This window comes from Myodes glareolus, chromosome 20 (assembly GCF_982192425.1).
Source record: "Myodes glareolus chromosome 20, mMyoGla1.1, whole genome shotgun sequence".
Classification (NCBI taxonomy): Eukaryota; Metazoa; Chordata; class Mammalia; order Rodentia; family Cricetidae; genus Myodes; species Myodes glareolus.
In genome coordinates this window covers 6827271-6851085 of record NC_142045.1, presented here as the reverse complement: position 1 = coordinate 6851085, position 23815 = coordinate 6827271, and the positions used below count along the sequence as shown (strand labels likewise).

At 43.5% G+C, this 23815-nt stretch overlaps 1 protein-coding gene across 1 annotated transcript in view; it reads right to left on the bottom strand.

Moving 5' to 3' along the window:
• Positions 1–23815, bottom strand: part of Mnd1 (meiotic nuclear divisions 1) — a 53487-nt gene that overhangs the window by 14220 nt on the left and 15452 nt on the right. Inside the window, exon 5 of the mRNA XM_048424726.3 lies at positions 12970–13044. Coding sequence (XP_048280683.1) covers positions 12970–13044 — 75 coding nt within the window. The remainder of the gene's footprint in view (positions 1–12969; positions 13045–23815) is intronic.

Sequence of the window (23815 nt, the reverse complement as noted above, 5' to 3'; positions counted from 1 at the left end):
ACAATTATACTTCAAAAAGTCTTTGAAGAAATGTAGATTTTTTTCAACTTTAAATGACTGACCTCTATAAATATTTAAGGGGATCAGAAATGGCCTCCTGCCATTTTTCTTTCAAGGGGAACCAAATAAGGCTTTTCAATAGCATAAGCCAATAGGCACCCTCTGACATTTTAGACAGAGCCCTCATCAACACAGAGATGTCACACTGCTATGACTGTGTGACTGACATTTGTGAAACCTGAAAAATAATTCATACAAAATCAAATGCTGGCAAAGATTCTCAGATAAATACAAGGTAAAAATCAAAGTTCAAGTGGCCTGAATGATGCCGGCTTAAGGCTTCCCTGCCATCTGTACGTTCTATATGTATCCTGGCTTTGGTTTTGCTATGTTCCTGCTGTCTAGAAAGTATCATGCTCTAGAATAGACTAGCCCAACAGAACAGTGCACGATGGGAACAACCTAGTTCTGCTGATCCGGAACAGGGTCATTAGTCACATGTCCATGCGCTATGGCAGGTGTGTCTGGAAACTGAACTATATATGATTGAAATGTAAGGGGTGAATATAACTAGTGAACGCCGTATTGACACAGCTCAGAGAAACTCGAGGCTAACTAGGTTGTACCACAATGGTCACTACCTGCTCTACATCCTGAGTAAACACGCTTCCACAGAAGAAAGACGAGGGAAGCATCTAGCGAGGACAGGAGGAGCAAAGGGTGAAGGTCTGTGTGAGTGCAGTGGCCACGCTCCGAGCACTAGGTGTGAAATCCCTGCCACGGTAGTTAATGACAGCATGCTTCTGGTTCCTTACATACAAGACTGGAGATCGTAATGGCAGCCCCTTCTTATAATGCTGGCAAGCAAAACACACTTAGAAAGTTCCTGACAAAGTGCCTGGTGTTAGTGACTTCTTCAGCAACATTTCTATGGCTGATCCCTAACAGACAGGGGTGGTGAAGCTTCCTTAGGAGCTTTCTGGTTACGATGCCCTTCTGCTGGCGGAAGCTCCACTGTGTCTTGATGGGAGGCCCCGCCCCATCGCAGCTACACTGGCTAAGTGGACTGACTCACACTCAGCAGATGGTCTGACAGCTTCTAGGTATGTTTATGGCACTACTCACTGATGGTGCTTCTCAACTACAGGAAAAGTTAGAACACGTTTGGGTGCTACCCGGATCTTACTTCCTCTTCAGTAATTACAGAAATTCCATCTTCCAGTTCCCATCTGCGACTGTGCTGAAAACTAACATGAAAGAATTAATCTGAAGCAAACGTGGAACACCAACTCCCTGTGAACCCATGCCATGGTCCTTCTGCCATGTAACACATCTTCAGACTTCTCCCTGTGAACTCGTGCCGTGGTCCTTCAGCCACATAACACATCTTCAGACTGCTCCCTGTGAACCCGTGCTGTGGTCTCTCCACCACGTAACATCTTCGGACTACTCCCTGTGAATCAGTGCCGTGGTCCTTCTGTCATGTAATGCATCTTCAGACTGCTCCTTGTAAACCTGTGCCGTAGTCCTTCAGCCACGAAACACATCTTCAGACCGCTTCCTTTCACTATCTAGTGACAGGAATTGAGGCCAAGGCCGAGTGTCTACTAGTGCCTGCGGAATTTAATGTTAAAATATAGAGATTTTGCTCATTGTTTGTCATTCATTTCTTCCCAATGGTGGTGTGTTTTCCTAGTATGCACAAAGCCCTGGCTTCCAACTCTAGTACCACAAGAAAGAACTAGACCTGCCTCTCTGCCCCATCCCCAGCAGATCAAGCAGATCTTCTATAGCTTCCTCAACACTTACCCCAACCCCATCCCTGTCACAGCCACCAACTTCTGCAGGCACACTTCCTGGGAACCTGCCTGCCACACCACCAGGAAAGCAGGAAGGCACTCTTCAGACCTTCACTATCTGTCTTTTCTCCAATTCGATCCCCCAGTCTCATCCCAAGCTCTGGAGCAGACCACCTGCCTCAGTCCTCTTCCTGTCTGCCCCATCTCCGGCAGGTCACAGACCTTCTCTTACAGGCAGCCACACTGCCCCTCTCCCACATCGCTTTGTCTGAGCCTCCAACTCCAGCAGGCAGTCTCTGGAAGCCAACAGACCACCAGTTCTGGCCTCCCCCCTTCTCTGCACCCATTCCCAGGGGACTAAGCAGATACTGGAGGCACACCCCATAATCCTCCCTCAGGGGACCCATCAGCAACCTCCCAGCCCTCAGCCCCACTTCTAGCCCAGCTCTTCCCCTACGTGTCAGTCTTCAACACCAAGAGACACATTCTAAAGGGAATCTCAGGGTCAGACCCATCAGAATGTCAGCAGCATTCCCTACAAGGTAACACACAGCCACCACTCTCCCCTAAGAAGCAGGAAAGGGAACAGAAACCAAGGGACAAAACATTCACCCAACAAAGACAAGACCAGCTATCAGCACCTGGAATTACAATTCTTCTGATCCTAGATGCAAGATGCCAGAGTAAAAACCCCATCAACAGCAGGTAGCACGTGTCTCCACTAGAGCCCAGTGACCCCACCATACCAGGCCCTGAGAAGTACAGTAGAGACATTTTGAAGACAGGGACTTCAAATTAGCCTTTATGAATGTTAGAGGTCCTAAAAGGAAATTAATAATTCATTAAAGAAATCTATGAAAAGACAAACGGTGGAATAAAATGAAGAAAACAGTTCCAGAGCTGCAGGGGGAAACAGAATCAATAAAGAAAACTGAAACCGAGAGAAAACCAGAAATGAAAATTAAGAAATTCAGACAGGACCCTCAGAGGCAAGCCTCACCAACAGAATACAAAAGATGGAAGAGAGAATCTCAGGCATTGAAGACAAGATGTAAGAAATAGATAGCCTGGTCAAAGAAAATGTTAAATCTAAGAAATCCAGACACAAAAGATCCAGGACATCTGGCACACTGTGAAAAGGCCAAATCTATGAATAACAGGAATACAGGAAAATGCAGAAACACAAAGCAAAGCTACAGTAAATATTTCCAACAAAATCATAGAAGAAATTTCTCCAATCTAAAGAAGGTAACACCTGGGGGCTGGAGAGATGGCTTAGAGGTTAAGAGCACTGACTGCTCTTCCAGAGGTCCTGAGTTCAATTCCCAGCAACCACATGGTGGCTCACAACCACCTGTAATGAGATCTGGTGCCCTCTTCTGGCCTGAAGGCATACATGGAGGCTGAACATTGTGTACATAATAAATAAATAAATCTTAAAAAAAAAAGAAGGTAATACCTATAAAGGTGCAAGAAGCATACAGGACTCCAGACAGGACAAGGAAAGAAACTCCCCACGCCACATAACAATCAAACACTAAACATACAGAACAAAGCAGGAGTATTACAAGACCAAATAACATAAAGACAGACCATTAGAATAATGTCCCACTTCTCAATGGAGACTCCAAAATGCAGAAGGGTCTAGAGAGACTCTTAGACTCTTAGATGCCAACCCAAACTCCTATACCCAGGAAAATTTTCCATCACAATAGGTGGACAAAAAAAGAGCTTCCATAATAAAGCCAAGTTTAAGCAGTTTTGTATCTATGAACCTAGCTCTACAGAAGGCAACAGAGCAGTGGCTCTCAAACTTCCTAATGCTGTGGCCTTTAATGCAGCTCCTCATGTTGTGCTGACCCAACTGCTGTGAGATGATCCTCTTGTGCACTGTAAAGGTTTGTCACTCCAATTGGTTTAACAAAACGATGATTGGCAGTAGCCAGGCAGGAAGTATAGGTGGGATTACCCAACTAAGGATGATGGGAAGAAGGGCGGAGTGAGGAAAGAGCAGCCAGACTCGGAGGGAGTAAGATGGCATGCTATACTGTCATGTGGCAAAGCGTAAATAAGGAATATGGGTTAACGTAAAATGTAAAAGTTAGTTAGTAATAAGTCTGAGCATTTATAAGTAATTTTAAGTCCAATTTTAAGTGTTTATAATTATATTAAGTCTCCATGTTAACTTGGGAAGTGGCTGCTGGGTATTTGGGAACAGGAGGGTGGGAAAGAAATGTCTGATTACACCCAACAATAAAAGTATTTTTGTTGCTACTTTATAACTGTAATTTTGCTACTGCTATGAATTATAAATATCTATGCCTTCTGATGGTCTTAGGTGACACCTGTACAAGCCCTCAAAGGGGACACAACACACAAGGTAAGAACCAGTGTGCCAGAGGAAAAACTTCAACCTGAAGAGGCTAATGACACCCAAGAAAACACAAGGAATAAATAATATCAGATCAGCAAATCAAAGAGGAAAGAAAAAAAAAACAGCTCACGATAAAATAACGGGATCTGACATATACTGCTCACTGATAACTCAACATCAATGACCTCAATTCCCCAACAAAAAGACACATTAACAAAATGGATCCAAAAACAGGATCCACGCTTTGGCTGCATCCAAGAAACACCCATTAACATCAAGGACAGAATTCACCTCAGGGACAAAGGACAGAAAAAGATATCCCAAGCAAATGGCTCTAAGAAGCAAGCTGGTGTAGCCACTATATCGGAAAAAATCAACCTCAAACCAAAACTAATCGGAAGAGATGGGAAGGACACTACATACTCAAAAGAAGTCAACAAAGAGGCCACTGCAGTTCTTAACACTGAGGAACTAAACATGTGGGCACCCAAGTTTATAAAAGAAATACAATTACAAATTAAATCACATACTGATCTCACACAGTAGAGTGCACATAGCCCTTTGGATTTCAGTTAACTCCAGATATGGTCAAATTCACAACCGAGAATAGTTATCACAAGTACACCCCTTGTCAACTTGATACACAATCATATCTCCTTATGTCATGCTTAATTTCCAAATGAGGACATTAACCAGGTCATAATTACAACTAACACGATATAACTATCCCACACATAATCACAAAAGCATTATCTATTTCATCAGATAACATACAACCTCAAGAACATTATAAATTTAGAACAGGAACATTCTTTCAGTATCTCAGACTTAAATATGATAATCACAGATATTCTCTTAATTGATACTACATCACATGATGAAAATCAAAAGGAAACACAAATATCTGTACAAACACATTCTTAACAGATACGACAGAAACAATTGCGTCAGTTATAATCCTCATTTCTGCAACTGGTCACGTGGCCTTATCTGGTATTTATAACTATCTTCCCCTTACCCATTCTGTACTTCCCCCACCCTCAGCAGGTCTTGGCTCTTTCCTCATTCACTCCTGAAGGATCTGGGCCCTGGGTCATACTGCCTGGGTTATGCTGTTGCAGTTTCCCATTGACTTTAATCACCAGACATGATTAACATCAAGAGATGATCTAAGGGATCTCCTGCACTCCAGACATCATCTTTCTTACCTCCATTGTGAAGCTATCCAATTTCCCCTCCTAACACTGCTATTCCTTTCTTAGCCTATTGGGTTAAGAATGTCAGAAGCCCAAAGTAGACGTCTGAGCATCTACTTCAATGAAATGTTTGTCGTGGCTCTTCTGCAGGAGCACTCCCCATCTGGAACCAAAACTTCTAGGCCAGCAGAATTTAAGGTCCTGGAAAGGGGATGCAAAAATTTTCCTAGTGGATCACTAGGAGTGATAATGAATGGACCTATTCCCCTTTCCTATTCCCCATGATTCGTGGATTCATGGATCCTGGCTATGGGAGAAACTATACCATATATTAGACAGCAATTAGACAAATTAGACAGCAATTCAAAGCAAATATTGCCTTCTGGAGAACCTGCCCCAGTCCTCCAGGCTACTGCCACCTAATCGGAACTATAACTGTCTTGAAAAGGCCATTTCGTCTTTTTATAAGGCCAGCTGCATGGTGATGAACATGGTAAGACCAGAGGATTCCATGATCAAAGGCCCACTGTATCAGAGGAAGTGTCTGCTCAAGGACAAGCAAGGACACACTGTTCTCCTTCCCACAGAACAAGTGGTCTAATGTAGCCAACCTGTCGCTGGCTGGTCACCCGGGGAACAGGGTCACGTCTGGGCTCAGTGTTGGTCTCTGCTGCTGGCTGTAGCCAACCTGTAGCTGGCTGGTCACCCTGGGGGAACAGGGTCACGTCTGGGCTCAGTGTTGGTCTCTGCTGTTGGCTGTAGCCAACCTGTTGCTGGCTGGTCACCCGGGGTACAGGGTCATGTCTGGGCTCAGTGTTGGTCTCTACTGCTGGCTATAGCCAACCTGTCGCTGGCTGGTCACCCGGGGAACAGGGTCACGTCTGGGCTCAGTGTTGGTCTCTACTGCTGGCTATAGCCAACCTGTCGCTGGCTGGTCACCCGGGGAACAGGGTCACGTCTGGGCTCAGTGTTGGTCTCTGCTGTTGGCTGTAGCCAACCTGTTGCTGGCTGGTCACCCGGGGTACAGGGTCATGTCTGGGCTCAGTGTTGGTCTCTACTGCTGGCTGTAGCCAACCTGTCGCTGGCTGGTCACCAGGGGAACAGGGTCACGTCTGGGCTCAGTGTTGGTCTCTGCTGTTGGCTGACCTAGCAGTGAGTAGCAGCTACAGCCAGGTCAGCCAGAGAGTGAAGTTCATGTTGCAGAGCCTGTGCATGACCTCCACTAATGAGAACCTTTGGGGTTCAGACCCAAGGCCTTCTCAGGGTTCAGAAGGGAAGCAACAACCAGCGAAGGGCTCAGGATGTCTGAAGGTGAATGGATTTCTCACTATGACCCTTTCCAGTTCAGTCTCTTTATTGATCTGACTCAATCCTAATTCTCCTGTCCTCTTTCTAATTTCTCCTAACTTCTTCTTCTCTAGCCTAAAAGCTCTTCTCCTTACAAGAGTTCCTTCTCATTGGTCAAAAGCACTTTCCTAGGGTAAGCAATGGGAGCCGAGCCATTGCCACCGCAGCACAGGGTAATAAGGTCACAGGATTTAGATCATGACCGGGGGGGGGGGGGGTATAGGAAGACAAGCTTTGAGACATGGTTCTATTGCTAGCAGACTGGAAGGTGAAGAATTGGCAAGCTTTTCTTAGGGTGCTTTGTGTAGCAACCTAGGTTGGACATCTGCACCTCTGACCTTGTTCACAGCTGCAAAGTTCCAAACTCACGATCTGTTTACAAAAAGCCTTTAGTCTAGTTTGGATTTGCTTTGAGGTAATTGTGTGCAGTTAGTCTGAGCAAAAGAACAAGGCAGGCTTTTAAGTGTCCACAGTCCTTGTGGGACAAACAGATTCAGTTATGAACCATGTCCCAGTATATATTCTATATATCAAAACTATATAGCTAAATGAGAAGTCATTTTCCTGACCACCCACAGATATATGTACACAGAAGATTGAGATGTAATCATGAGATTACATATACACATCACATGAGATTACACACTACAATGCAGGTATTGGGGAGACACCAAGCTGCTTTAGTTAAAGTGAACAACAGTTTCCAGAGTCGATGGTCCTGAAGGCCTTGTGTGGACAGGACTAATCTCCGTCAGAGTCATTCGCCTGGTGGGTTGACATCTGAATTATAATTGCTGTATGCTGTACACTTCGTGGCCTCTGACACTCCATCTCTGCCGCCATGGACACTTTGCTCATGGGCCCACTGGGCAATGACAGGGATGGCTAGGGAAGAATGCTGTCTATAGAACAGGTCGTCCAGTCTACTTGCTACTGAACTCCTCCTCTGCTGAAGTCACCTTTGGATGAGCATTTACATGGGACACAAGTCTTCACACCTTTCCCCCAATGGAGACATTTATTCACACTCATCTTTCCTAGATGTCTTTTTTCACCGATTTTCTAATCGTGTTCTCTCCAAGTCCCTGACCATCCAGCCAATCCACTGGCGACAGCCCATGAGTCAGTGAACAATTGCACATCTGGCCATTTCTACTTCCAAACAAAATGTATGTCCATATGTAACACCTGAAGTTTCTTCCACCCACTACGACAGTTTCACTCTGCCAATGTTTTTCAGGGTGGTCTCATAAAGGGGAAGTAGTACTATAGTTGTCCATTTCTGGGTGATACCGACACAATATAAAGAACCAGGACATTCTCCTCCTTGGTTACAGGGTACATCCCGTGAAGTTGTACAAGCATGCTTGGCAATTGATGGCTTGTAACAGGAGCAGAAACCATAGGCATTTATGTAACTTCATGTAACTTGCTTGAGCCTGAGCACACACATGCACTTCCATGTGATGATGGATTGCTGCTGTGCACACTTCCTTCCATGGCTTGCTCATGACAGGCAGCTAAGGTCAGATGGTAACTTGGCGGCCCATTGTCATACATTCAATTTCCACGAAGGCCCAATTGTTGTAGAATATTATTTTAAGGTGTGTTGCTTTTATTTACGCTACATTATGTATCTACTCTGTGAAGTTGTGAGTCTTGCCTGTCTAAAACACCTGACAGTCTAATAAAGAGCTAAACGCCCAATAGAGAGACAGGAGCAAGGATTGGTGGGGCTGGCAGGCAGAGAGCTAAATAGAAAGAGAAATCTGGAAGACAGGAAGGAACAAAAGAACAAGGAGAGGAGGATGTCAGGGGCCAGTCACCCAGCCGGCCAGCCACCCATGGAGTAAAAGTGAAAGTAAGATATACAAAAGAAAGAAGAAAAAAATTCAGAGCCAAAAGACAGACAGGAAATTTAAGGAAAGCTGCTGGAAACAAGCCAGACTAAGGACCAGCATTATAAAAAGAATAAGACTCTGTGATGACTTATTTGGGAGTTGGGTAGCAGGCCTTCCCAAAAGAGCCAATAGAGTTAAAGCCAAAGAATAAACCAATCAACAACAGTTTGAGGTTCCAATGTGAGGCTAAAGTAAAAGAAAACCAACAACATCCAATAGCATGCCAAGCACCGCCTCTCACAGGGAGAACAGTTGTCTGCAGATGATGGCAGAGCCTTGTTCCAAAATCCCAGAGGTCTCTCCTGTGATCCACCTGTAGGGGCTGACAAAGACTCCGGACAGCATCCCTGTCTGCTAATGGCACCTCAGGTGACATCATGTCTGCTTGATCACATGGTCTAAGTGGTGGAGGAGCCTGCACAGCAGTCGGGACCTGCTGAAAGCCTTCTCCTGTTCCAGCCCCACTCCAAGCTTGCAGCTTTCAGAGTCATTTGCTACATGGGCCAGAGAAACACATCCAGGTGAGGAATATGCCATCCCTAGAATCCAAACAAGACCACTAAACATTTTCTACTTCCTTGGTGGTAGGATATCATCATGCCCCACACCGCTGGGCTCCTAAAAAAATTCACCAAGAATTTCGAGGGCTCTTGGATTTTGGTTGGATTTACTTCCCCAGTCTCTGATGCACAGGTGCGTTATCAGTGAGTACAAATGGTTGCTATCTCCTGCTCACTTAGTCCAATCAGCATAATGTCAATTTAGTGCACCAATGTAATATTTTGTGGAAGAGACAGATGATGAAGATCCCTTCTAACAAAGTTATGACAGAGCGCGAGAGTTTATATATCATTGAGGTAAAACTGTAAAAGTATACTACTGGCCTTGCCGATGGAAAACAAACTTCTGGTGGTCTTTATGGACAGGTACCAAAGAAAAGGCATGTGCTAGATCAGTAAATATAAACCACGTATGAGGAGATGTGCGATTCTGCTCAAGAAAGGACACAATTCTTGGCCTAAAGTTTTTGATAGTCAACTGTCATTCTCCACGATCCATCTGTCTCTTATGCACTGCCCAGACAGGAGAGTTAAAGGGAGATCGACAGGAGCCACCAGCCCTGCATCTTTCAAGACCGTTCCTGCTGGGACACAACACTGTCTTTATCCACTGCGTTCCCTGGCAGAAGCCACTCTAACGGCCTCCATTGCTCTCTCCACCCACAAGAGCCCTTGCTCCACAGGTCAGGGAACCAATGTGGGATTCGGCCAACTTCTAGGTATATCTTTCCCAGTTACACATTCTGGGAATGGGAAAACCACCACAGCATGGGTTTAGGGACCTAATGGACCTGTGAGCTGGACTTCAGCCCAAACTTATTAATCATCTGATCTTCATAAGCCCCAACTTTAACCAGAGGGTCATAATGCTTCTGGGAGTCTCCCCCAGAATCAGTGTCCATTCGGACAGACCCTGGAAAGCCTGATTATTTCCTTTCCCTCGGTGTACAGTCACCCTTGTAAAAGGCTGTCAGTCCCCCTGGGGAAGGACTGGAGAAAGAGTAACAGTAAAACGCAGGTTTCATCAAGGTCTTTCCCTAGGAGAACCTGGCCATCCCATCCTTCATTCAAGGTCTGCAAAGTGGCTCAGTCTAGAAATTTGTTCACAGGCTGAGATTCCCTTTTGCCATAATCCAATGTAGTCTTGATTTGTTTTTCATTTGTTGGAGAATTTTTCTCCTTATATAGAACAAACAAAAGTGCAATATACCTTCTAATCTATTTCATTCCTGAAAGCACCATGATTAAATAGCCGATACCAAGGGTTCATCTGAGACACGCCACCACGCTGCCCATGAGGGTTTAGGCTGCCCACTGCTTTGCCTGGGCTGACCATTGTGCTAGCTGGAATCACCTTGCCTTTGGAGTTCAGTGCTGCCACCTGGCCCCAACTACTTCAGGGCCCAATTAAACCCACTGCACTTAATTCATCCAGCTGAGCAGCAGCATCTCCAGCCCTAAGGTCTGGCACAAGGAAGGGGTGACAGCAAGGCTCTCCAAATGGGCTGATGCCCCCTCACCATTTTATGTCTTATAGGATTCGTGAAGAACATGTCTCTTCTGTGTCCCCACAGTGAAGGACAGGCTTTACAGGGTGCCCACTCCTGCACTGCAATTTTCCTCAGTCTTAAAATCCCTTCATTGACCCTAAGCCAAGGGATATCAGGCACCTCCACCTTACTTTTCAGTGGGCCATCTCCTGACAAATGCTTCAGACAACCATTCAAACAAATGCTTGGCATTTTTTTTTTAACTGAGAAAGCGTCTACACCAAACCGAGACTCTCCATTCAGTGAGCCCATAGCAAAAAAACTCAGCCTGATTCAGTTTTATGCTCCGTCCACATCCTACATCCTTAAAAATCCATTTCCACGCATATTCTCCAGACTTCTGCATGAATAAATTATCAAACTCATTACACTCTCTCATATTGCAGTGAACCTCCTTTCTATCTCCCCTCTAAAGAGCTGCTTAGCCTTCAGTCTGGTTACAGGTCTAGAGGTAACTACTGGTGGACCCTGGGGTCATCAGTATTACCTTGCCTAGCATATCCTTAAGGGAAAAATGACTGCTGGTTTAGCAGATGAAAAGGGTTTCGTTTCCTCAGTTGAGGGCAGCAAAGGCAATATTTCAGGGGGTGGGGGAGAATACATTTTCTGCTGAGGATGAAGTGACTACCTCCTCAAGAGAGAGAAACCCTCGAGAACCTGAAGGTTCAGAGTTCTTAGCCTCAACAGGCTCCTCCCACACATCTCCACCCTAAGTACAGGATCCCTTTTTCTACCATTAGTGCCCCTACTTTAACACCCTCAGAGGCTGGCACTTGAACATTCTATGAAACTCAGCCAGTCACATAAAGAAGGCTGTGGTTTGATTTTTTGCTCCTTACGCTCGTTGTTCATCGCTGTGTCCTGGATTCTAGAAGTTTCATCACAGAGCATATTCTTTCCATTACCAGTTTATCCAAAGATGCTTGGAGCAATCAACCAGTATCATCATTTTTCTGATTTTTCTAGAAACTGTCAAAAATTTCACACATAAAGTCACCAAATCAGTTGCCTCTCACAATTGGTGAATCAAGATAATCAGATGCATTTGTCTCAAGTTTGTAAAATAGTTCATACTGTGGGCTTTCAACACTGTCCAAGTGTCTAGGAGAAGCTCCATAACTGGAGAGGCTTCAGAGTAGGTGTCAGCAAATTGGAAAACCTATTCTAGATACTTAAAAAATTCATCCTCATACTTCTATTGCTCTGGAATCACTTCTGGATATATATCACTAGATAGACGATGGATGGATGGATGGATGGATGATAGAAAGAAAAAAATAGGTAGATAGGTAGATGATAGATAGATAGAAGAAAGGAAGGAAGGAAGGAAGGAAGGAAGGAAGGAAGAAAAAAAAGAAAGAGGAGAAGGAAAGGAGGGAGATGGAGGGAGGGAGGAAGGAAGAGAAAGAAAGGAGGATTTGCTAGAGTGGCTGACAAGCTATGGTCCAGCTAGCCCAATGGGAAGTCCAAGAAGCCAGCAGTTATTCAACCCATGAGGCTGGCTGTCTCAGCTGGTCTTCAGGATACACTGGAATTCCAAAGAAGAAGCTCTATGCCAGTGAAGGAATGGACGAGGACGGGCAGAGAGAGCAGGCTTCCTTCTTCCCTGTCCTTTACACAGGCTTCCAGCAGAAGGTGTGGCCCAGATGAATAGGAATCTTCCCACCTCAAAAGATCTGGATTAAAAGGGGATCTTCCCTTTAAATGATTTAATCAAGAAAATAATACCTCGTGGTTCTACCTAATCATTTGTGTTTTTGTTAATTCCAGATGTAGTCAAGTTGACAACAAAAATAGCCATCACAAGGATATTATTATTGATCATTTTCTATTATGTGCCAAAAGTTTTTACAATTCTTTTATGTGTGTGTGTGTGTGTGTGTGGCTGGAGAGACAGCCGTGGATGCTGGGAACAGAATTTTTACATTTTTGGTTGTGTTACCTTTAACAGTTGAGCCATCTCTCCAACCCTACAATTCTTAAAATATGTACTTACGTATTTGATAGGGTTTCCTATGTACCAGATGTCCCTTTAAACCTCTGCAAATACTGACTACTTTAATCCACACAATAACCTAATGAAACATGTTCTGTTATCCCCATGTTACAACCCAGAAAGTTAGGAACAAAATTTAGGAGACTTTCAAAATCAGGCAGCCTGGTTCCAGGGTTTATGTTGCTATCACACACACACACACACACACACACACACACACACACGAATTCACAGACACAAACTTACGGTCTCTTGTCGGCCAATCCTAGCTTTCTCGATGCTCTTCTGCAGGTCTGCATGCTTCTGGCTTCCCTCCAACAGCTGAGAGAGAATCAAGCAGATAAAATGGTTTGCTAAGAAACTGCCTGGCAGACAGGGTAGAAGATAAAATGAAACAGACTGCCGGTTCAGCTCTAAAGGCCACACTGAAAACTAATGTTTCTAATTTGAAGAAGATTATCAATCATTAGAGCAGAAAGAAAGAAAAGTGTCTTAGGGTTACCACTGACTAGACGGAACGGCCATGGCTGAGAGGAAGAGGGGGAGGAAAGGTTTTATTCGGCTTACACTTCCACATCCATAATGCATCACCAAGGAAGTCAGGACAGGATTGCAAACAGCAGGAAGCTAGAGGCAAAAGCTCATGCAGAGGCCATGGAGGAGCTCTGCTGACTGGCTCGGCCTGCTTTCTTACAGCATCCAGGACCTCCTGTGCCACCCACAATGCTGGGCTCTCCTCCATCTATCACTAAATAAGAAAATGGTGCACGCTTTTAATGCCACCACTTGTGGGGCAGAAGCAGGTTCGAGGTCAGCCTTCTCTACAAAATGACTTCCAGAACAGTCAGGGCTACACAGAGAAACCCTTCCTGAAAAACAAATAAAAACAGTCTGTGTCGGTTGGCATAAACATTAGCCTACACAAAAGGAAATGTTTTATTTCATCCCCCCAAAAAGTCTTTTTTTCCCCCTAATTTCTGTTGTTCTGGACAAGGTCTCACTACATGGTCCTCACTAGCCTGGAACTCAAAGAGAATAATCTGCCACTGCCTCTCCAGGAGCTGGGACTGAAGGCCTGTGGCTCTACTCCCAGTCATGTCTTCAATATTTTACATAATCGTTAGTTATTTTTCCATCCCTAACCCAAATAACCTCTAACTTAATAAACTACTTCAAGTTACTTTAGTTTTCAGTTGGATTTGAACATTCAAAAATATCTCCTTTAAAACTCTGTACTCAAATTTCATTTTACTTTTGACTAAGGTCTCTGGAGGATACCTCAGGCTGCTTCCTGTTGACTTGTACTCAGTCAGCACTATCTCACCACAGTTAGCCAGTACTATCTCACTACAGCCAGTCAGTACAATCTCACTACAGCCAGTCAGTACAATCTCACTACAGCCAGTCAGTACAATCTCACTACAGCCAGTCAGTACTATCTCACTACAGCCAGTCAGTACTATCTCACTACAGTCAGTCAGTACAATCTCACTACAGTCAGTCAGTACAATCTCACTACAGCCAGTCAGTACTATCTCACTACAGCCAGTCAGTACTATCTCACCACAGTTAGCCAGTACTATCTCACTACAGCCAGTCAGTACTATCTCACTACAGCCAGTCAGTACTATCTCACTACAGTCGGTCAGTACTATCTCACCACAGTCAGTCAGTAGTATCTCACTACAGTCGGTCAGTACTATCTCACTATAATCAGTCAGTATTATCTCACTACAGTCAGTACTATCTCACTACAGTCAGTACTAACTCACTATAATCAGTCAGTATTATCTCACTACAGTCAGCCAGCACTATATCACTACAGTCAGTACTATCTCACTACAGTCAGTACTAACTCACTATAATCAGTCAGTATTATCTCACTACAGTCAGTCAGCACTATCTCACTACAGCCAGTCAGCATTATTCACTACAGTCAACACTATTTCACTACAGTCAGTCAGTACCATCTACCTCACTTGTCCCTACTGGAGCATCTAGAAGTCCTGCACACATCACACATCTGTTACCTGTTGCCAATTCCATAAAAATTCTTTTAATTTGATTTTTCGAGACAGGGTTTCTCTGTAGCTTTGGAGCCTGTCCTGGAACTTGCTCTGTAGACCAGGCTGGACTTGAACTCACAGAGATCCGCCTGCTCTGCCTCCCAGAGTGCTGGGATTAAAGGTGTGCGCTACCACAGCCCAGCCTCCTGCCAATTCTAGAAATGTTTAAGTAGTCAAATAACTCATGTGTTTATGTTATTTAGCTTAGAAAGCACATGAATTCCATTGGGTAGCCATCCACACAGTAGATATGGAGAAAAGACTGAAGGTTTTCAGGGCACACCTGACCTCATACTCCCCTGAGTCTATGAGTAAATGAGGAATCACAGGCAATCCCCAACACCCAGGGTCTCCCCATCCTTACTGTAAGTTAAGAGTTTGGACTTGTTTGATTGGAAATGAGTACCCTCTGTGTCTCTGTCACATGGAGTCACAACCATCTAGAAAGTAACTGAGGACTACATTAATTTAATTTGTAAGCTTAGAAGAAACTGGCTTTTCACAATAAATCTAGCTCTATAGAGGGAGACTGATGTTCAAACACCAGTTTTGCTTTAAATTCAGAAAGAATCTCTAGAAAGCTGATGGCTTTGCTGCTGGGACATCGCATCTGCTTCCTTCCACTTCCAGCACCAGCTCTGAGAGCACAGCTATGCCTCTCCAGGACACTATTTTCCTCGGTTAACAAAACTCGAGGTCAGCTTTCTTAGCCAGAACAAGCTTCAAGCTTTAAATTTAGCAACAAGACTGAGTTCTTCATAACAAAGATTGCAATTCATTCTTTAAAAAAAAAACTCCATGTTTCAAAAAATCCTGAAGGATCTACCTGAAATAATCTTTAAATGTATACATAACTTCAATTCAGAAATGGGAATTCTCCAATTAAAACAATACATATGCAGTTTAAAAACATAGAAAATGTTTATAAAATAACCAGACTTTACTCTTAAAGTTAATCATTACATAAAGCATCTGATAAGTAGGGGATATAGTCACACATATATCATATGGACGAAGTACTCAAGGGACATGTCTATTAATAATCATTTCCAACTTAACTCATCCAACACTTCCCCAATTCTAATAATCTTATGCACACACATATATATTAGTATTTTAGATGCATTTTACTTTATTTATGTCTCTCACTTGTGTGCATATGCCCACAGAGGTCAGAAGAGGGTGTCGTCCAGTTGTGAGCCGTCAGATGAAGCCTGTGCTAGGCAAGGATCTGAGCCCTCAGAAGAGCAGCAAATGCTCTTAACCACCAAGCCGGCTCTCCAGCCCCAATCTAAGTATTTTAAACACAAACCCTAGATTCATGACTTGTCATGTTAAGTATCTTGGTAATACAGGGCAGTTTAAACAACAGGATCAGGACACTTCTGAAGGGCTGCCTGTCCCTGTGAGTTTTCAGAAACTCACCCTAAACCCATGGCAGCCACAGCTCTCGTCAACTGCCTTTGCCATCAGGCTTTGGGTTCCGTTTTGTTTTTAAGTTCTGCTTGTTTGTTTTGATCTATGCAGCTATTAGAGGTAATATGCCTTGTGGAATTAAGTCAAGGCAGGCTTTGAGGGGAATGAGCTGAGATGTTTAGCCACCGTATATACGGGGCATGTGAGCCAGCAGGTCTCGAGCAGTGGCATAAGTTAGTTGGTTGCTGCTCCCACCTCCTCAGCTTCTAAATAGAACAGTGGGGGAATTCTGGGTCTTCACACTCCGTGAGCACTAGGCAAGCACTCTGCCACTGAGCGATAGTTCAAAGAAGTTGCATTTATAAATTTCCCAGGTGATGCTGATCCTACTGGTTATGGGTCCACAATTCTGAGAAATACTGATCTAAATAAAATTTTGTTTTCTCCAAATAACAAACCCAACTAAAGCACATATTAATCTATGAGAAAATACAACCTACATTCTGGGAGAAAGCAAATTACTACTATATATTGTACTTTGAACTAGAAAAATATTTCAGTATCTTTGTATTTAGAAATCAAAAGTCCACACTTAAAAAAAATTAAAGATGATATTTTATATTTTCAAGGGGTATTTACTGCAAGATACATTTGAAGACCATACTTTCTGATATATTTCATTAGTCTTATATTGACTTCAATTACTGATATTTGGCAAATTTTCCCATTTTTATAAATGTTTCTTTTCTTGTAGAGCTGAGAATTGAACCTACACCTCTGAATATGCTAAATATGCACTCTACAGCTAAGACAGACCCTCAGTCCCACACTAAACATGCACTCTACAGCTAAGACAGACCCTCAGGTCCCACACTAAATACGCACTCTACAGCTAAGACAGACCCTCAGTCCCACACTAAACATGCACTCTACAGCTAAGACAGACCCTCAGCCCCACACTAAATATGCACTCTACAGCTAAGACAGACCCTCAGTCCCACACTAAATATGCACTCTACAGCTAAGACAGACCCTCAGTCCCACACTAGTTCTTTCCATTATTAAAAACATTGCTCACGCTGCGTATGAGTGGCCATGCGTGTCCCAGCTGTGTGTGGAGGTCAGTCTACCCATCCTGTGGCGCTGGTTCTCACACCCAACCTTCACACGGGCTCACTTAGGCTTCTCCACACAGCATTACTCTCTTGTCTAGTCCTAGCAACACCAATGCCAACTATACAACACTGCATTGTCTAGTTTCTGCCAGGTACAAATCTCACCTCACTGATCTCTTCCTCTCAAGAAAGAAGAGCTTACTGATTACGGCATGGAACGGGGGCTGGGCAGCAGCTGAGCCCCACCTATTGATGGTTCCTCCTCTCAGATACAGTCGTGGAACTTTATGAGCTGCTTTACTGCCAGAATTAGAAAGTATCTATAAAAACCTAGTGGATGCTGGTCATCATTAACAAGCTACACAGACGGGCACTGACATTTTTACAATGGACCTTCCTCACTCAAGGATATGTTGGCCCATTGATTTAGAAGTTCCGTACCCTAGGAAGTGCACTGTACTCCTTTGTTTCTTACTGAAGATTTAACTTTAAGTGTAGAGGTTAGTCAAATGTAAATGTGTAGCCTTGAGAATAAGAAAATCAACAAATTTCAAATTTGAAATTGTTCTGTATCTAATCTAAGGTTAAGTGGGTTTAAAAAATAATTATAATATAGAACAGTCATGGTTATAAATAAATAAATGTGAACACTGGAGAAATGATAAGCTCTTACACCTGAATTTGATTCAGTGCAATCATCTAAGTCTGAACCATACCCTTGGGTCAAAAATAGCTCAATTTAAAAACAAATGGAACTAACAGGATTGGTTTTTAAGAAACTTCTATAAAATACAGAGCAGCTAGACATGGTATTAGTTCAAAAATACTAAAATTTACAAAATACTGATAATCTTCTGGGGAGCAAAATGGGCCAAACAAATTGAAATGAGGGCTAACTGGGGAATCCACGGCACGCGTGACTTTGACACTGCCACCACCTGGTGGCACAGCTGCGATCCGGTTCCTGTGGGGTGGAGCTTTCCAGACCACACGAATTCCAGGGGAATAAAAGCTTCTGAGAATGACTCTCACAAGCCTGGATCTCCTAGGAAACAGAGAAGAGTGTTTTGAGGATGAGTTATAGAATTTCATAGCTAGTCCAGGGTCATCCTTTTCAATCTCATCATGAAGCTTTTACAGCAAAGGAGAGGAATTTTGAAGGAAGTCTAGAAGCCTCGCCGGAACCATCTACTGACCACAAGAGCAAAGCAAACAATAAACATTGTTTTAAATCTCTGATACCTTAAAAGTCATACCAAACTGCATTTCAACTGCTTTAATCATTGACGATTTAAAACCATTTCAAATAGTTTGCCAATAAGTACTTACAAATTTCTCCATCTCTGCAAACAATATGTAATTCTTAGTTATCTGGGACAATAGAGAGATAGTAATAACATTCAACTTAAAAGGCTTAGCTTCTTTTGAGGTGGGGAAGTAGAAGCTTGCTGTTGTCCAGGCTGGCATCTAAGGTTCCTCCTACCTCAGACACCTGAGGAGCTAGGATACCCAGTTTAAAGGCCTTGCAAGAATGCATAAGGATGTCATTTGCAGACCCTCTCAATTGCTTCTCCAAAGCTTTCTTTCTTAACAGAGCTCCAACTTCTGTTCAGACTAGAGTGGTAATGTGCTCCAAAAGACTGGATGCTCCCAGAACGTCCTTTCAGTGTAGGCCTGCTAACTCAGACCTAGCCAATGAGACAAACAGAAGCCGGTTTGGGGAAAGGGGCGTGCTGACATTTTCCTCTTGTATAAAAGAAGGGAGCGGGAGAGGAAAAGGGGATAGAGGGAGAGAAAGGAAAGAAAGAAGAGGAGATGCCGGGATTACTGTATCTGTACCACACACAGCATATCTCTATGAATCTCAGTTACTGCATCACAGGCTAGAACAACAGATGGGCAAGCTGTGCTGTCACAGAGTGTCTAGAAGACCCTGATGTGGGAGCCCCCCCACCCCCGACTGCACATCCTTCTTCCCTGAAGTCATTTACCTCAGGCGTCGTGTCAAATGGCAGGAACACAACTCATCCTCACGAATACACACTAACAGTGTGTGGACAACACATATGATGACGGGCTGCTGCCATGTGTCTGCTTTAATGCCCTGCCAGTCAATCATAGCGCTTGCCACGGCAGTCACTAAACTTTCACTGAACTAAAAGAACTTCAACAGAAATAGTGCCTGTTTTTATTAAAGATATTTCTAGTTATCTATATAGACCCAAAGTAGACCTACTCTTTATAGATTCGGTTTTAGCTATAAACATTTATATGCGTATTTCTAAACACCGGTTAGAGGGGAAAAAAAACCAAAAAATCTTCAAACTGAGAACATTTCTCAGTGTCTCCACAACTATCACAAAATCTAGCTTCACGTTTTTTTCTTTTTCAGAATGAAATATTTATTATAAACCAATTCCTAGAAAATCTGGCCTGAACTATTCTCCACACCAAACCCTGAATAAAGAACTACGAAAGCTCTGGAGGAGGGGATTCCTAATTCTTGTTTTAAAAAAATCCATTAAAAATGCGACATAGCTGCTGCCATGTTAACTACATTCTTATTTTTAAGAAGCCGCATTTAATTGCATATTTAAAACACTGCTTTGACTTTTAAAATGTCAATAAAGCACACACAACATTTCCCACTTTAACCATTTCTAAGTGTACCACTCAGCACTGCTGTAACCCGTCTCCAGAACAGTTCATCTGCGAACCAAAGCCTACATCTGTGCAACAAGACCTCCCTCTCCACCTCCAGACCTCAGGAACCACAGTTCCAGCTTCTGTTTGAGCCTGACTACCCTTCACAGTCCATACAAGGAGAATTATTGCAGTACACCCTACAGACACACACACACACCGTACTTGTATAGAATAGGAGCAAATTACTGCCACACTCATCACTTGGGTGTAGAATCTCTAGAGACTAAGTCAGAGGAATGGAGACATGGGTGAGAACCTGCTTGCTGGTCTTGTAGGTTTCTTCATGTCTTACTGCCTTCCTCTGTAATTCTAAAGACAAGGATGATTATTTTAAGAATTAACTTCAAGGTCATTCTTGATCTTTAACAATTTTTACTTCAGTTTTAATTATATTGGTGGGAGGCTGTTTGCACAAGCGTCCAGGTATCCCTGGATGCCAGGTGTCGTATCACGCTGGCACTGGAGTCACAGGTGTGGCTGCTGGAACACAGCTCAGGTCTTGAACAGAATGATTCTTAACTGCTAGGTCATCTCACTCCAGACCCCTAGCAATTTCCTTCCATCTTTTAGGGGACAGAGAAATGTCACTCCCTTAGAGGGTTCTTCAAGCTACATGCACATTCTTGCAATGTTGCAAGGAGACCAATTTGTTGGAGGAGGGCCTGCTTGTTCGTCCCGGCCATTCAGCTAACTTAGCCCTGAAATAATCACACAGGAATTGTATTTATTAGATCACTGCTTGGCCCATTAGCTCTAGCTTCATATTGGCTAAGCCTTACGTCTTATTTTAACCCATTTCTTTTAATCTGTATATCTCCATGTGGCAATGGCTTACCAGGTAAAATTCCCAGCATCTGTTTCCAGCAGATCCATGGTGTGTCTCTCCTCTGCCTTCTTCCTCCCACATTCCGTTTAGTTTTCTCCACCTACCTAAGTTCTGCCCTATCAACAGGCCCAAAGCAGTTTCTTTATTAACCAATGAAAGCAATACAAAGACAGAAGGACCTCCTACACCATTACAGCAATGGCTTGTGGGAAGGACCCAGTCATCTCCACTGTCACTTGAGCTGCTGCTGATGTCACTCAAGTACCAAAACTTGCAGCTCAGAAGAGACAGACATGTGCCTTGCCATCTTCAGCATCCTAGAGGAAGCTTTTCTTGCCCATCAAAAGCTTTACTATATGAGGCCAGAACTGTGTCACCACTACCTACAGGGGCTGGTTTACAAATATTTCTCCAACCCAGCTCAGAGGCTTACTACAGCTTTTAGAAAAAAGTTACTATACCTCATTATTCTCAACAAAATTAGTATCTTAACCACATTAAGCAGAGGAAGGGAACGTAACAACACTATCTTCTACGCTTATAATGTAATGTTTTAACCAGTCAAGTTAACAATAAATAAATAAATAAATAAATAAAGTGAACTGATTCTGGCAGGAAAATTTCAGTTTCCTCTAATTGGAATATACGACAAAACCTAACCAAACACTAAGACGTCCCATAATATAACCTCAATATACTTCTTTGTGGGGGGGGGGGGGTTGAGATAGGGTTTCTCTGTAGCTTTGGAGCCTGTCCTGGAACTAGCTCTTGTAACCCAGGTTGACCTCAAACTCACAGAGATCCATCTGCCTCTGTCTCCCGAGTGCTGGGATTAAAGGTGTGCACTACCACTACCTGGCCCTCAATGTACTTCTAACTTTATGTGACCACATAACGAAAAGTCTGAATCTCTTCTTCCTAAGCTTGTCATCGACTACCAGCTGAAGGTCTATAGAGTATCAGCTTTAGTCTTCTCCTGATTAACAGCATGGCCAGATAGTCAAAATGCATAGAATCAGATCTTCCTTTGCCATCTCCCAACACTGTCACTGGGTAAGTTATTCAACAGTGGCCCCTCAGCTTCCTCATCTGTAAACCATAGTTAAAAACAACACTGATGCCTCATACAGGTGTGAGAATCCCAGGGAGCTCTGAACTGAGCCAGAGTGGTGGACACATCCTCAGCTCCTCTCCACACACCTCCAGCTGCAGCTAAGCTAGTGGTTCTCAACCTGTGGGTCGAGACCCCTTTGGGGTAACATATCAAATATTATAGTTCATAGCACTAGCAAATTACAGTTATGAAGTAGTAATGAAATAATTTCAAGGCTGGAGGTCACCACTGCTAGCATTTATTCAGGGACAGATCGACAGCAGGACACACCATCGTCAGAGTCAGGAACTTTCCTTATGCACATCCGCCATAGCCTTGTACAAAAAACAAGCGCCTTCTTCCCCAGCTCCCACTCAGAGGCCACCTCTGCCCCTTCCCCTAAGAGACCTCTCATAAGGAATCTGTTACACGGTACGACTTTGTGGAGCCCTTTGGCTCCATTTGGTGCCCCTTGTCTCCAACCCGCCAAGGTACCTTCCATCCTTAAACCACTACAACCACACGAGGAGCTGTATGAAAGGCTTGCAGCATGAGGAGGGCTGGGAACCACTGGTGCTAAACCTACCCTACTTTCAGCTCAAAAGAACAGGTTCTAAATATGCTGTGTTACCTACACATACCTATAAAAGCCCTGACTGGGTGTGAGGTTGCTGAGTGGGAAAGACCAGCAAGCCTGAGCACTGTCACTGGGTGAAAGGAGAACTGACCCCTTGGCTGTTCTCTCATTTCCATACATGCACTGTGGCACACACACACCACTGCATATACAAATACATAAATAAACAAGCAAACAAATAAATGGATATAATTTAAAGAAAAATTTAGGAGCCTTGCCTTTGTTCTAAGCTGTAGAACAGAATTCACAGCAAAGCTTACCATACTAAGCATCATACAGGTAACTTTTTATAGTTTCTTGTTAATCATTTCCAAGTAAGTTAGATAACTACACTTGATCAAGGAAACTACGAATTCTCTAGGCATAGACCACTTACTTTCTATTCGGAGAACGCACAACAGCGCACGGCCACAGCGGCACACGGTAAATCTATAGAGGTTGACATATACCACACACGGCTGACTGTGTCATCTTACAAAATGTTGAAGTTAAAACAAATTATAACCATGAGTCCTTCAGACTATCTTCAATGATGATCAACACATACAATCAAAAGGCAAAGAAGAAAATACATATTTCCTGATTTAATTTTCAATTTTACTACAAGAATGTCTGTCCTCGAGAGACAACATGTTCCTGCACGTAATTGGAGTCACCAGCAGAAAAGAAATGACATTAAAAGAAAGGAAATGAAGAGTTGCCCCACCCCACAGCCCCAAGCCAATCTGGAAATCATTAACAAGAAGCTCAAAGGAAGTTGACATTCTACTTTGGCAATCAGTAGAACTGCAGCCTGAGCACGGCCCGCCAGCAGTGCCCGCCAGCAGCGCCCGGCCCTGTGTCTGTGGGAACCCTTAGTACTAGCAGGGCTCCTCACTCACTACGCTTCCCTGCAGGGAAATCACTTCCAGCACAGGTCTTTTAAAGCATGAACACTGACTTCTACTTTTCGAATCACCTTCAGTAAAATGCAAGTCCTCTTGCATTACTTGCTCTGTGAGTAAGGAAGTTCACAGTCTACACTCTGGGTGGGCACCATTTATCTGAATGTGTGGCCACCACATGCAGAAATCCTAGAGTACCAGGAACCTCACCCTTCATCTTCACCACAACGCAGAAAAGTTGAGCAACCTCTTTTGTGAACTGGGAAAGCAAGTCTCTAAAAAGCTTGCAAACTTCTCCAACTGCTCAAGAAAAACAAAAACAAACAAAAAACAAAAATCAAAAACAAAC